Here is a 14,971-nt window from a genome sequence, read left to right as displayed (position 1 = left end):
TGTTTTAGTAGGGTCACACCAAACCCGACCGGAACAAATATTATAAAGCTTGAATAGAATACCCCATTTTTTAACTTCCACAATACACAATTCAAAAAAAAATTTGACCACTCAATCCAAAATCTTTCCAATAAACCAAAAATAAGAATATTATTGATATCTCTCAATGTATAAGCAGGTGCAAGAAGAAAGCAAGGTGCAGAAAGAAAAAATCTATCATTTATTTATTGTCTTTACACTGGCTTCCAAATTAGTCCTTATACGAAAAAGCATTTCCTAAGCTTTGGTCTCTAGGAAATTGACATCTACATTATAATGGCCTTAAGCAAATCTTACATTTTAGTTTTGTATAAAACTAATACTATGCTATGGCTCCTATATAAAATTATTACATTTTATACTATACGAGACATTTTAGTCATTGCATAAGAATTGATTTATTTGCTTAATTGTTTACGAGATTTCCTTTACTAAGGTGTCATCGCTGACGGAAGGCCTAAGCTAGCTAAAATTCTTTAATTTCTTCACTTGGTTATTATCTATTCATGAGGGTACCATTCTCGCTCTCAATGCAAAATGATAAAACTCCACACATTTTACAACTCCAATTCATTAACCATCCGTTTTGTAAGAATTGAATAACACAAAGTTATTAAATAAAAAAAAGTACAACGTACACAAATTTGTTGACTTAATTAAGAATAACTATTTTAATTGACCAATATGAATAATTTTTCTATTGAATTTAAGCTTTACATCGTTCCTCCTCATTGATTATCCTTCAAACTGTTCGCGTAAGAGAACTACTACCAAGTCTTTTCACCTAAGCCAGCTAATTTCTAACATAGGATTGAAATATACTGATATCAGATACAGACTAAAAATTTTAAAAAATACTAACTGATTATTAAAAGGTAATGTTTTGTTCAAAGAAAAAAAAAGGGAATAACCAAAGTACTTATGTGGTGTTGCATCTATAGTGAGACAGTTGTTTAGGCGGGAAAAAACACGGTAACCACTGACTATTAACATTTTGACACTTAATGTTTTGGTGTACGTAGAGGACTCGACCCTCATCTAAAAGGGAGCATAGTAGAAATAAAAGCTGAACCATATCAAGCTATTCCACAACTTAGAGACCTCTAGATCCAATTTCATGTATTGTTATGATGAATCAAGATGACCTAATACAAAGATCTACATTTATTTTTCTTCGTAATTGAATTCATGATTTTGGATCTCACCAGAGCTGATAAGTGAGTCGATGCCGTTGCCTTCTATAGCATCTTCGGAATTGGATCCATTAGAGAACTCTGAAGAATTTGGTGCTGACTGATCATCCTGAATTGCTTCCTTTTGGACGACTGATTTTGGGCGCCTGATTGCTTCGGCAGCCTCCCGCATTGCTATAGGGGGTGGTTGAGGAGGAACCCACAATCGTTGGACTGGCTGCTGACTGGATGCAGCAGATGCTACATTATATTCAACTTCGTTATCAATCTCTCTGATTCTGATGTCCTTCGTTTGCCACCAGGGTACTGAGTTGTCACCACCACTATCTTGGACCTTGCCATTTGCTTGATACTGGACGACTTGGGATGAGGTGTTTTGCACCTGACTAACCTCCCAAGGCTAGAAGCCATAGGAAGCAAATAATAGAAAATAATAATAATTGTTAAATTGCCATATAAATCAGTTACCTGATTCTGCAATTCTGCATGCTTATGATATTTGCAAAACAACTACGAATAAAATTTATGCCTACATCAACTATCTTTTCCTTGATGGTCCAATGAGTCATTGGTGTTATCACATAAATGGTCAGTAATCAGAATCGACAATCTAGAACTAATAATTTTGCAATTGAATTAATGCATAGAAACACTTGAAATGTGAACAAAAATTAATTTATAAATTACAGACTAGCGAAACTAGTCTAAATTTAAAATAAAAACTGTTAGGAAATGTAATGAAAGATCTAGAAATATAAATATACCTTCGCTTTAGGGGCTAAGCGAGGGTTTGATGGTTGCTGATAAGGGTTGGGGGCTGAATCATCAATTTCCTGCATTAAATCACCGTGTCATAGAAGTAACAATGGGGCCACGCAAAATTCGAAAACCAAATGAATAAGAGTAAATTTATTTGCGTGTTACAATCTTTTACTTCATGGTAGTAGCACCACCTTCCTTGTCTCACATTTTACTAACAAATTTTATTTCCATCAATATTTTATTAGTTTATATCAATATAACACAAATGAGATGCGTAGTACTCTAAAAGCTACTGTTTGAATACACAAAGGATACTAGTTGATATAGGCTTGAATACATGAATACCATAATCCGAGGATTTTTTTTTCCCTTCAAATCATATATATTACTGGCCTATAAATGCAAAATATTTCATTCTAATTTGGTGAAAATATTAGTCAATAAAGCTAGTCGTGATATCCTATGCTTAATAAAATGACATCTACCTCAATGTGTTATGTCCTCTCATGACAAACTACTAAATTAGATGCAATATGCAAAGCACTTGATTATTGCAAATCAACATCATATGCATCGACTCTTCAAAGTGGATCTCTCTAAGGAGTTGCTTTAGCAAGATAAGTTCACAGTTGCTAAAGCAGGGCGCATTATTCTGCTTCAATGAGGTAATTTAGTTTTTCAATTGACCTTCTATATCTTCTTGAATCTGACAAGGGATTCACCTAATTGGATAGCAGTTTCCCATTGCCCTCCATAAGAGTATCCACAGGTTTGGCATTCAATAGGACAATTTCTTCAAAATATTGAGTGTATATTTCATCTGAGATCCTTGGATTGAGCTACCATGATAACTAAAGCTTACCAAGATCGTATGTCTAGATTGACGTGAGGAATTATTTTCGATGGAGAGTGCCATCTTGACATTGAGGTAGATGCTTCCTTGAGGTGATTAATGATAGAGGACAGCATAGTCAACTTTACTATGAATCATACCAAAATCTATCACAATATTGTGATATTTGTGAAACTAGACTCGGGAAGATTGTTTAAGTATATACAAGGACATATGAAGGTGGCCCACCACGGTAGAGGAATCCCGCTGAACAACAAATCCATGTATTTGTTCCATGAAAACATCTTTCTCGAGATTGCCATGCAAGAAATCATTTCAATTATCAAATTGAAATACAGGTTAGTGGCAAAATGGTATTCAGAGAGACTGTAGCAAGGCGTGCTATGTTGGGACAAAAACATAAGACCATCTCCTGTAAGGATGCTGCAGGAAATAGAAAAGGGTGATGGCAGAGGAAAGAGAATATTCAGAGATGAAGAGAGAAAATTTCAGAGGGAATTTTTCTGTTATATCGTCCTCCCCTCTCTATTACAATACTGTATTATATATGCGCTTGGCTCTGCCTTGCAGTACTGATCATGTGCATATAACAAATAAAGGAAAAATTACAAAATAATTCCAATCATTTCTTGCTAACAGAATTCCCCTTCTTACTGGTTGCTGGACACGTGACCACATAATCCTTTAGGTAACGTGGCTGTTTTGTGGTTCTTTTGGCTCTCTCCTCTAACGGTTTCTCAATAGCTGGAGCTGGAGTAACAGCTGTGTTTGGGCTTCTGGAAGGAGTGAGGGGAATGGGCCCTTCAGCCCTTACATCTCCTCCTGGTTCGAGAAACACCTTGTCCTCAAGGTCGAATTGTTGTTGAATCTGTAGCCAAGGTTCCCAGCTTGCTTCCTCAAGAGGTAGGCCTTGCCACTGAATCAAGACTTGAATTTTTGGAGGAGAATTAGAATTATCCCATTTCCAATCCAGAATGGCAGCTGGTTCTAACACAGGTTGATTATCCTCAATGTCAGGTGGGAGTGACAAGGGGGAAGAAGGTAGTGGCCCTTTGTGAGGACGAAGGATGTTAACATGAAAGACATTGTGGATCTTGGCAGTAGGGGGAAGGTCTACTTCATACGCAACCTCGCCAATTTTCCTCGTGATTTTGAAAGGGCCAAAAAACCGTTTTGTAAGTTTCCCATGGGTAGTGCCTGTCACAGAGGATTGACGACGAGGGCGAAGACGAATATAAACCCAATCATCTACCTCAAACTGTAAGTCTCGTCGGTGTCGGTCCGCCCATTTCTTCATTGTCGCTTGAGCCTTTTGCAAATTAGAGGCAAGCTTTTGAAGAATCTCAGCACGGGTGGAGATTTCGTGTTGCACCGCTGCATTAGAAGTTTCTTCTGGAAGGAAAGGAGGCATGAGTGGGGGCTTGCTACCAAACATTACCTCAAAAGGTGTGAATCCAGTTGACGCATTGACTGAAGTGTTGAAACTCCATTCTGCCCAAGAAAGAAACTTGCCCCAAAGGGACGGCTTGTGGTGGACAAAGCAGCGAAGGTACTGCTGCAATACCTTGTTGGTGACCTCTGTTTGACCATCCATTTGGGGGTGGTAGGCAGTTGACATACGCAACTTAGTGCCACTTAGGCGAAACAGTTCCTGCCAAAAATGACTTAGGAAAATGGGATCACGATCAGAAATGAGGCTGTGTGGTAAACCGTGATGTTTGCAAACTATGTCAACAAATAATTGTGCCACATTGGATGCGGTGAAAGATCTTGGGAGTATTCCAAAATGAGCGCCCTTAGAGAACCTGTCCACGACAACCAGGATAGTGGTGAATCCCTTGTAAGGAGGAAGGCCAATGATAAAGTCAAGTGAGAGATCTGCCCAACAGCGAGAAGGGGGGGCAATTGGTTGAAGTAAACCAGATTGGCCGTGTGTAGGGAGTTTAGTTTGTTGACATGTGATACATTGTTCAACAAATGCCTTAACATCTCTGCGAATGGTGTGCCAATGGAAATTAGTCATTAGCTTACTCAAGGTTCGTGAAATCCCCGTGTGACCAGCCATTGGAGTGGAATGAAACTCGTGTAGTAAGAGTGGAATGAAAGAGCACGTATGAGGTAGCCATATTTTGTCTTTGAAGAGAATGAGATCCTCCTTTAATGAAAAAAGAGGGAAATCTTGTGGGGCAGCCGTGATCTTGTCTCTTAGAGTGATAAACTCGTGATTACTTTGTAAGGATGATTTGAGATCGGACAAGAATTTTGAATGTGGGATAGACAACACCATAAGCGAATTTGTGGCTGGATGAGTAGAAGCATCAAGTCGAGAGAGAGCATCAGCTGCTGCATTGCTTTTTCCAGGTCGATATTGAATTTCAAAGTCAAAGCCCAACAATTTGAAAAGATACTTTTGTTGCTCCGGTGTGAGAAGTGTTTGAGATAACAATTCCTTAATGGATCGTTGATCTGTTTGGATGACAAAATGGCGACCTAGGAGGTATTGGCGCCATTTCTGAACAGCAGTAGTTATGGCACACAATTCGCATATATATGTGGAGGAATTGCAGAGTTTAGGACAAAATTGCTTACTAAAATAAGCAATTGGATGACCCTGTTGTGAGAGAACTGCCCCCATGCCTATTCCTGAAGCATCTGTTTGAACAGTGAACAGAGAGTCGAATTTTGGAATAGCCAAAACAGGTGCAGTTAGTAATGCGTTCTTCAGATGTAAAAAAGCCTCAGAAGCTATATCATGCCACAAAAATTTATCCTTCTTAAGGAGCTCAGTGAGGGGATGGGCAATGGATGCATAGCCTGAAACAAATTTGCGGTAGAACCCTGTAAGGCCAAGAAAGCCACGTAAGGATTTGACTGTAGTAGGGGTAGGCCAATTCCTTACTGCGACGAGCTTTTCCGGGTCTGGTTTAACACCCTCATGGGAAACCATATGCCCAAGGTACTGGATGGATTGGTGCCCTATAAAACATTTGTTTCCCTTGAGTCTGAAACAGTTTGAAAACAGTAACTGGAAAGTGGTCTCCAAGTGGCTGACATGCTCAGAGAGAGTCGCGCTATACACAAGGATGTCATCGAAGAAGACTATGATGAAGCGGCGTAAATGAGGACGAAATAAATCGTTCATAGTAGCTTGAAAAGTGGAGGGTGCGTTACATAAGCCAAACGGCATTACTCGAAACTTGAAGTGTCCATTGTGAGTTCGGAATGCAGTTTTCTCAGAATCAGCAGGTACCATGAGTATTTGATGAAAACCCGAGAAAAGATCCAACTTCGAAAACCAGTATGCATGTCCCAATTCATCGAGTAATTCGTCGACGGTGGGTATTGGGAATTTGTCCTTAACGGTAGCAACATTGAGGGCCCTGTAATCCACGCAAAAACGCCACGTGCCGTCTTTCTTTTTGACAAGAAGGACTGGAGAGGAGAATGGACTGTTGCTTGGTTTGATGAAACCGGAATCCAGCATTCTCTGAACTTGGGTTTCAATTTCTTGCTTCTGGAAATAAGGATAGCGGTATGGTCTCACTGATATAGGAGCTGTGTTTGGGTTTAATGTAATTGAGTGGTCAGTGGCGCGTGGTGGAGGAAGGGCAGTGGGAATGGAGAATAATGTGTGGTATTGGGAGATTAGGGATTGTAGTGTAGGTTCAGGTGAGGAAGGAATGGGTGCACTTGAAGGGGATGAAGTTGTGATGATTGGAGGAAATGGAAGAGGGTGGGAGTCCATGGTGAGTTGAAAAAGGGCTTCAACCCTATTAGTGGATTGTAAACGTCGGAGCTGGTTGGCTGAAATGGGTGAGGGATTTGGACCCGGATCCCCTTGTAACTCCACAAGTTTGTTTTTCCAATTGAACCGCATAAATGGGCCGTTATAGTCCATCACAAACGGGCTTATCAATGAAAGCCAATGAACCCCAAGAACCACATCAGTGCCAGACAATTCAAGTGGGTACAAATCAATAGGAAATTCCTGTTTGTCCAAAGTGAGTAGAACACTAGGACAGAAAGTAGAACATGGCAAAAACTCACCATTACCTACCATTACACGTAATGGGCTTGGTGTGGGTTGTGATGGTAAACGGAGGAATTGGGCTACTTTGTGTTGGATGAAGTTATGTGTTGCCCCACTATCGACCAAAATCTGGACAGCATAACCTTGTATGGATCCTGTGACCGGAAATGTTCTAGGAGTCCATTGACCCGAAAAGGCATGAAGACTGATGAGCCCCGCTTCTTGTGAGGTGTCCTCAACAGCTATCGAGTTCTCAGAAGAGAGACAGTCCTCTTGGTTGTCACTGTCGAATGCGGTGAGGAGTAGAAATTGCGGTTTGCATTTATGGCCCCGTGTGTAGCGCTCATCGCAATTAAAACAAAGGTTTTTCTCTCTGTGGGCCTGCATCTCTGCCTCAGAGAGGCGTTTAATGGGAAGTTTGGTGGGTGGTGTGGGTAGTAGAGGAGGGAGAGGTTTAGGTTGTGTATGAGGGTTTGTGGTCAAGGGCGGAGGAGGTATGGTTGTGCGGCCGAAACGGTTGGGTGGTGGAAGGGAGGAACGAAATTTGTCTTCATGTAGTTTAGCTAAAGCAATAGCATGGGGTAGATCAGGGGGTTGGAAAGCGGTGACCTCGCGGCAGAGAGAAGGTTTCAAGCCAGAGAGGAAACAACTTAGGTAAAAGCTGGGTGGATAATCAGAGATGCGATTGGCCAAAATTTCAAACTCGGATAGATAATCTTGTAGGCTTTGAGTCTGGGTAAGCTTGCACAGATCTGCAATGGGGTCATCGAACTTAGAGGGAGCGAAACGCAACTCGAGAGCTCGTAAGAATGATTCCCAAGATGAAAGCAGTTCATTGTTAAACATCCATTGAAACCAAGCTAAGGCTTGACCCTCCAGGTAAAAGGATGTGATCTTGATGCGTTGGTCTGTTGGTGTTTGGTGATAGTCGAAGAATTGGTTGACCTTGAAGATCCAACCAAGGGCATCGGAGCCATTGAAGATAGGGAGGTCGAATTTTAAGGGTCGGGTAAGAGAGGGGGAGTGGGTTTGGTGAGGTTGAGTTTCCAGTATTGTGGTGCGGTTGGCGATATCGTGGAGGGTGTTGGAAAGGTTAGCATGGGAGAGTAAAAGTTGTTCAAGCTTTATATTTAATTTGGTGAGCTCATCATGGGGGAGGGAAGATTCTGCCATGGAGTAAGGGTCAATGAAAGCACCAATGTAAGGATGCTGCAGGAAATAGAAAAGGGTGATGGCAGAGGAAAGAGAATATTCAGAGATGAAGAGAGAAAATTTCAGAGGGAATTTTTCTGTTATATCGTCCTCCCCTCTCTATTACAATATTGTATTATATATGCGCTTGGCTCTGCCTTGCAGTACTGATCATGTGCATATAACAAATAAAGGAAAAATTACAAAATAATTCCAATCATTTCTTGCTAACAGAATTCCCCTTCTTACTGGTTGCTGGACACGTGACCACATAATCCTTTAGGTAACGTGGCTGTTTTGTGGTTCTTTTGGCTCTCTCCTCTAACGGTTTCTCAATAGCTGGAGCTGGAGTAACAGCTGTGTTTGGGCTTCTGGAAGGAGTGAGGGGAATGGGCCCTTCAGCCCTTACATCTCCCATACTAGGTTCTTAAACTATTCTTAAAAGTAAGAAAACGTTGTTATGATATGGTTGTGTTTTGAGAATTCTTATATGTTAAAGAACCTTTCAAAATAACTTGTTCTTAACATAAATAATACTTTTATTGGATAAAAAATGAGCAAAAATAGCAAACAAAACAAATCTCTGTTATGAATTTAAGATCAAGAAAAGGGAAGACACAATCTCAACCCAAACAAATTAAAATCCTACATCTGAGAAGAATGTTGAGAAGAACATGGCCTGCATGTCACGAGCGCAGATGGGGATTTGGATCTTAGAATTAGTTGTTAGTTGTAGATGTTTGGCATGATGAAGAGGTTAATATCGACAAGGGATTTGGAGTGGCGTGATGATGTTTTGTGGCCCGCTTAATGCAGCAATAGGAGAGAAGGAAGAAAGAAAAGAGAAAGGTAAGAGTGGATTTTGATCACAAAAGATGAAGAGAAAAGGGAAAGGGGAAACATGGCGGGACTGATAACATTAATTTAAGAACTTGAAAATTGGTTCTACCGTTGGAGGAAAATATCCACAAATTCTTAAACCCATATGGTGCGAAAGGGTGCACTCAAAAAGGCACTCACATCCGATGCCAATCATTTGTTCCAAACATTGCTCTTACGAGGTAACAATGTATTTAGAAAAAGTAATTAAAAAATCATGAGATTGGGTGAGACAATGGACAAAAAGGAGATGAAAAGGACAATCAAGTACATAGAGAACAAAATCACGAGGAAGGGGACAAGTAGTGCCAATCCTTTGAGACTGACTTTGGGAACCATTGATAGATGTAATACGAGGTAAATAACTAAATGTAAAAAAGAGAAAAAAGTTATTTACTAAAAATGTGGGCCAAGCACACTAGAATCAAGAACCTAGAGACCAAAGGAAGGAGCAGTGTCATTGATATCAGATAATGGAAAATATTGGGAACGCATAAATCCTTTATGAAACTATAGCAGTAACCATTACGAGTTATTGCAGATGCATTGCGGTAAAAAGAAATACAACATATGCAGAAAAGATGAATGGCAATGTTAGTGGCGAGTCAATGCAAGTGGCAATGGGACTGAAAAAGAAGGAGAGCCGTGGGTAGGGTATTAGGGTGTTAGGTTAAAATATAACAACTTTATTGAGCAGGTTATGGCCCTATTTTTAACAAAGTTATATCATTTGGGTGTTTTACCCAACAGAAGACAAGGAAAAGAGAGAACAAATTTCTCCAACTAGGATTTCTTCCCTGCGTCTCTGCTCCTACTCACTAGGGTTTTCTTCACTTGCACCACTGCCTCTGCAAACAAGGGTTTTCCTCTCCACCTTTTCCACCATCTCTTTTCTGCACTGACTAACCGTGATGCAAAAAATGGCTCCCACGAGAAACCTGCATCGCCACCACCATGTTGTGAAGGCAAGCAGCAAAGCCCCAGTGATTTCCACCATGGTGCCACCACAACCAATTTTTGATGATGCAAGCAAATGAATTACCAATTTGTTCAACCAACAAGTAGATCCAAGGTTTTAGCAATTCCCATATCATGGGAGAAAGTTATACTTGAGAATGGCAAATAAGAAAAAATGTCTAGGAGAGTTGAGTGACTCTTATTTGATCCATTCATTTACATAGATTCTTACATTAGTAGGAAAAAAAAATATGATCTACACATAGGTGTCAGATAGGTAATAGAAAAGATGAGTTAACCTATTCTAGTTCCACCAAGGACCAAATAACTCAAGCATGGACTAGATATTTGTGAGTAGTTTAGGAGAGGGTGACATGAAAGTCCAACAAACTTTGCTAGCACAGACTTTGATACCGTCTTAAAAAGTGGATTTAAACCTAACTCAATCATACAAAATCTGTTATCTAACATGGTATGAAAGCATTATCATACCCTGTGTCCTCTTTTGTCACTTAGTCCTTTCAACATAAATCAAGTTCCATGGTGTCTTCAAACACAGATTTAGCCAACCATGTCACATAATTGGAGGATATTTTGTTTAGTCTAAATTAGATTTTTCTCACCTAAAGCCACACTATACAGTAAATGCAGAATATTTCATTATGATTTCAACAAGATATATGATTTTAGGCATGTATCTACAATTAACAATTGAAAGGAATAAATATTTACTCTAATATTAGAAGGCTTCTCTCCTCTTTGGATCATGGCCATTATCTGCAGAAAAATAATGGAAGGAAATAATCCGCGCAAAGAATCATATGACCTCAATTAAAATAAACAAAATAGAGGATCTAATATTGAGTCTTTTCTAAAACATTGGTTAATCAACATGTAAAGTGGATGAAGTAAATTAAATGTTATCAGTACCAACAAAGTGTTGTAAATAGAGATATGGATAAAAATACCTTCAAAATCTTATTATTAGGACAAAATATCTTCAGAATCTTCTTATATTATCTTTAGAATCATCTTATTTATTCATACATATTTTACTTCCTTATTTTAGAAAGATTTATTGTTACAAAATAGAAGAGCTAAGAATGTAATTGATATGATTTGTTATTTGTTGTTTCCCTGCATTGTTCAAGTCAAAGGAACAACAAAATAAGCTAAAGTTGCAATTTAATATTTTTAGTTAAATCCCAATCATCTATTTGCTGGTGTTGATTTGGGAAGTTTTAGAAGCAAAAACCAAGGAAAAATTTCCATAATTAAAAAATATATTTACCCATAAGAAGAGGAATTATAATCCACAGCTAGACTCCAAAGTACATAATGGCCAACAAGTGTCATCTTTTGATTAGTAGAACAATGATCTTTATTGATTGATTAGCAAAGACTCAAATATCACCTTGTGACTGTAGAAAGTGTGTGCATATAGGGGTAAATGGGGGAGAAAACATAAATAAGACAGAAATTTACCTCCAAATATGATTTTGGATGCGGAGCAGTAGATGGTTGAAGAGATTTAGGAGAGGATGAAGATCTCACTACATATAACACTCTAACCATAGGTAATAATTCAAAAAAAAAATTAATGTATTTGATAGGAATTAAATTAATTTATAACAACCTGATTGGGACTCGTAGTCTGACTTCCCATAAAGGACAGACTGCTGTATCTATTTCAAAAAATTTCAGTTGTCAAATGTCAACATTTTGAACAACTCATATGGGGATCAGAGCTGTGTCAAAATTTCATTAAAGGCAAAATATTCCGTAATAATCTGACCTTTGAACTTGTTTGAGTGACTTGGCGATCTTCTTGCTTGGAGACAGAGAGTCCACCAGAAGCTGTTTAAATCCATAATTTGGAGCCAATGATATTTAGTAAGAATGTAAAAAATGAGAACCTTGAAATATCTTAAGGCTAAATATGATAGAATTTCTGACATGCAAAGTCACTAAGCTTTCAGGAAGCCTATCAAGATTTTAAGAAAGTAAAATGAGGTGTAAGAGAGAGCTTGCTGGCACAGTCAGGAAGAAATTCAGTCATAAAAGTCAAAATGCATATGAGTTATCAGAGCTCTTGTTCACCATGATACATCATTATCTCTGTTTCATTCTAGAGGGGGCTATAAATGCAGAGGTTATAAATAACAATCAAGAGCATTCTTAATAAACATAAAAGTGCCACTGCAAGATGATAAAACAAACAATCAAGAGCCTTCTGAACAAATATACAATTGCCCTTGTCATATCCTAAACAAAACCCTTTAGCAAATATTCAGAGCAGTGGAATACCTTCCAATCTTTTTACTGCATTGATCATCAACTTCATTTCCTCCACTTGCCTATCCAAAAGGCTCACAACTTGTACAAAATATCTTTTCTCTGCAAAATGTAAAACCATATGCAGCAACAAATAACAAAAGATGTCAACAAAAATTAGTAGTATTAAAACATTTATAGATATTTTACAAGTATTAAATTGAAGTTTTATTCATCCACCTTCAATTATAGAAGTCAATAATTCTTGGCTAGATTTTGCCATATCAGCGGCTGCAACTGCAGCTGCTTTTGCCGCCTGTGCAGCTTCTTCTGCCAAAGTTGGTTTTGAGCCTGTTCTCTTTAATTGGTCATTTTCCCCTTCTAGCACAACATTGCGCAACCAGGATTTTAACCAAGGAAGAACAGAATTCTAAAACAAGTAACATGCTACCAAAGTTCAGTGAGTCTCAAACCAAATCGCAGAGTGATAAAGCTTATGGATAGGGCAAGAAAATAAGTTAAGTACAAGAAAAGATAAATATATCAAACCGAGCCCACTAAGATACCAACTAAGATAGAATCATCCAGAAAAATTAGTTGCAAATACCTTAATTAGTATAACTGTACCAGCACCAGAAGTAGCTAGTAATCCAACGGCAATAAGGGCATGAGACCAGTGAAAATGGCGGCGTGACAAAGTTCCCAGTGAAGTAATAACACCAGTAGAAGCTGGTAAAGTCGTCTGCAAAGCCTGTGGTTGGCTTTGCTGATGAATGTTTGAAGATGGTTTTAATTGTTCATCTGTGAGTATTACAGTGAGCCACAAGTTGATATACAGAGAGGAAATGCAGTATTTGAACAGAATAACTAAATGGCAGCTTAAACTAAGTCCAAAAAACACAAAAGAACAATTCGGCAACTTCAACATCAGACATTGCACCTTGAATTACACCAGCTGTCTGCACACTGGGAGCTGAATCCTGAGATTAAAATTGAAGATAAAGAATTTTAACAGAAGAAAATACGGTAAAGTGACAATCAATTAGCTGGTTGTATTCATGCAAATACAATAGAAAATTGAGCAACAAATCAAACAAGATGCATACAGGCACACGCCTAAAGGCTTCATCAATCTCCTCCTTCGTAAGGCCCTTCTTCTCCAGAAATGACCGCCTATGGATGACAGGAGAACCTCTAACTTTCGGGTGCGACAGAAATTTCACAGCATTCTGAATTTGTTCTTCGCGCATTGGTTCTGAGTTAACAAACACAGATGTGTCTGAACTTTGTTTACCAAGCTCCTCTACACTATTCTGCCGATCAACATTTTCCGGTTGTGCAATTTCACCACCTACACCATGAAAAAGAGATTCAACGAATCAATTTAATCAAAAGATTCGATAAACAAATTATATAACCATCGAGCACAGAAATATCCAATAGCGACACAGCAAACTATATAAACACGATGATAAATACAGTATTATCCACACAGTAATCACACCTCTCGAAGAACGAACCAGAGCTCAGGTTAACTGCGTAGGTTAATCATTTCACACAAAGCTATAATGCTTAATACTTTAATCTAAAACGACAAATAAAACACAACGAAATCACCGTATTTTTATTTGTTCTAGATTAATTGAATTCATCGACCAATGATTATCCAAATGCGAAGTACAAAGTAGAGAGCGTGTTCGTGAGCTTCAAATAATTGTTCGCAGATCATGCATAATATTATCGAGTTGCACGCGAAAAAAAGAAACAAAAAGTATAGAGTGAAACCAGCGGTTTGAACTGTGGAAATGGGAAGAGACGAGGATTGAGAAGCCATAGCCCCTGGTCGCACTATCTCCGAACTCCCAATCGAGGTGTGTTTTTGCTCATCGCATTCGCAGTGTTGATTATTGCTACAGTGATAGACAAAAAGCCAAAATCAAAAGTATTTTATGTGCCCTCGCCTTTTTCAGCCGCTATGTATATCCGTCCTTTAAATTCTTTTTTTAAAATTATTTTAAAATAAAAAATAAAAAAACTATATCTTTTAAAGCTTAAATAACTTTTTTATTCTTATAAATTTGTAGATTTTACACATGGCCTCGAAGAAAATTCAGATTTTTATTTTCGATAAAAATTGTATTTCTACTTTAATCCTAATATTTTCAAGCATCTATTACATAATGATTAGTTTGTGAAATACTCGGTCAGAAATTAAACATATTAACACGTGTATTTTTTCTAAACTCATGTTAGATTATATATTTTAGTATCTCAACTAACATTCAAAATACAATAATTATATGTTATTACATAAAAAAAATTTATATTTTAGTATTTCACTAAACTGACACTCAAAATACAATAATTATATCTCTACATGAATTTTAATTTCCTTTTAGGTTCTAACAAATTTATATAAGTTTTAATCTTTAACAAGGTTTTTCTCATTTTACTCCTTGTAATTATGTTATCATTGATGTTCATAAGTGATGAGTTGTTTATGTTTGATATGGGTATTGTTTATTTTATCTTTTAATGTTTGTAGTAAAATAGGAAATAATGAAGGAAAAAAGATTAATCTTTCTCAGATAGGGAATGACACTATTTATTTTGTATCATATGACTTTTTTTTTGTTTCGCATAAAATAATTTTAAAAGTACTCGTGCTATTCTATTGGGTAGATAGTCTCATTACTTGTCACTTAAAGATGTCAATAAAAGATATTGATCCAAGCAGAAATAAAAGTTCAGACAGATGAGAAAGAAAAAAGTTTATATTGAGAAGAAAATATC

General features: G+C 37.8%; 1 protein-coding gene across 2 annotated transcripts; it reads right to left on the bottom strand.

The window, feature by feature from the left end:
• Nucleotides 1-988: 988 nt before the first annotated feature.
• On the bottom strand, nt 989-14,127 carry LOC124820258 (peroxisomal membrane protein PEX14-like). Of its 2 annotated transcripts, none has more exons than XM_047291921.2 (12): nt 13,964-14,127; nt 13,285-13,529; nt 13,119-13,158; nt 12,786-12,979; nt 12,419-12,608; nt 12,212-12,301; nt 11,700-11,761; nt 11,541-11,589; nt 11,390-11,457; nt 10,637-10,681; nt 1,997-2,065; nt 989-1,632 (listed from the first exon to the last, which is right to left on the bottom strand). In XM_047291921.2, exons 1-12 carry the CDS (start codon nt 14,010-14,012, stop codon nt 1,204-1,206), a joined length of 1,530 nt encoding a protein of 509 aa, XP_047147877.2. In that variant the 5' UTR covers nt 14,013-14,127; the 3' UTR covers nt 989-1,203. The 2 variants fall into 2 exon arrangements, with proteins under 2 accessions (XP_047147877.2, XP_047147878.2); XM_047291922.2 differs by having other exon boundaries at nt 11,541-11,583.
• Nucleotides 14,128-14,971: the final 844 nt, after the last annotated feature.

The sequence above is a fragment of the Vigna umbellata genome, chromosome 2 (genome assembly GCF_029865625.1).
Source record: "Vigna umbellata cultivar VRB3 chromosome 2, Vumbellata_1.0, whole genome shotgun sequence".
Lineage (NCBI taxonomy): Eukaryota > Viridiplantae > Streptophyta > Magnoliopsida > Fabales > Fabaceae > Vigna > Vigna umbellata.
The sequence above is the reverse complement of the archived record's forward strand: the minus strand, read 5'-3'. Positions and strand labels throughout refer to the sequence as shown.

Coding starts and splice junctions, on each gene's coding strand:
- LOC124820258 (XM_047291921.2), bottom strand. CDS start 14,012: ATGGCTTCTCAATCCTCGTCTCTTCCCATTTCCACAGTTCAAACCGCT. Junction 12,302..12,418: donor ATTGACTTCTATAATTGAAG/GTGGATGAATAA, acceptor TACATTTTGCAG/AGAAAAGATATTTTGTACAA. Junction 11,762..12,211: donor TGCAGTAAAAAGATTGGAAG/GTATTCCACTGC, acceptor GGATTTAAACAG/CTTCTGGTGGACTCTCTGTC.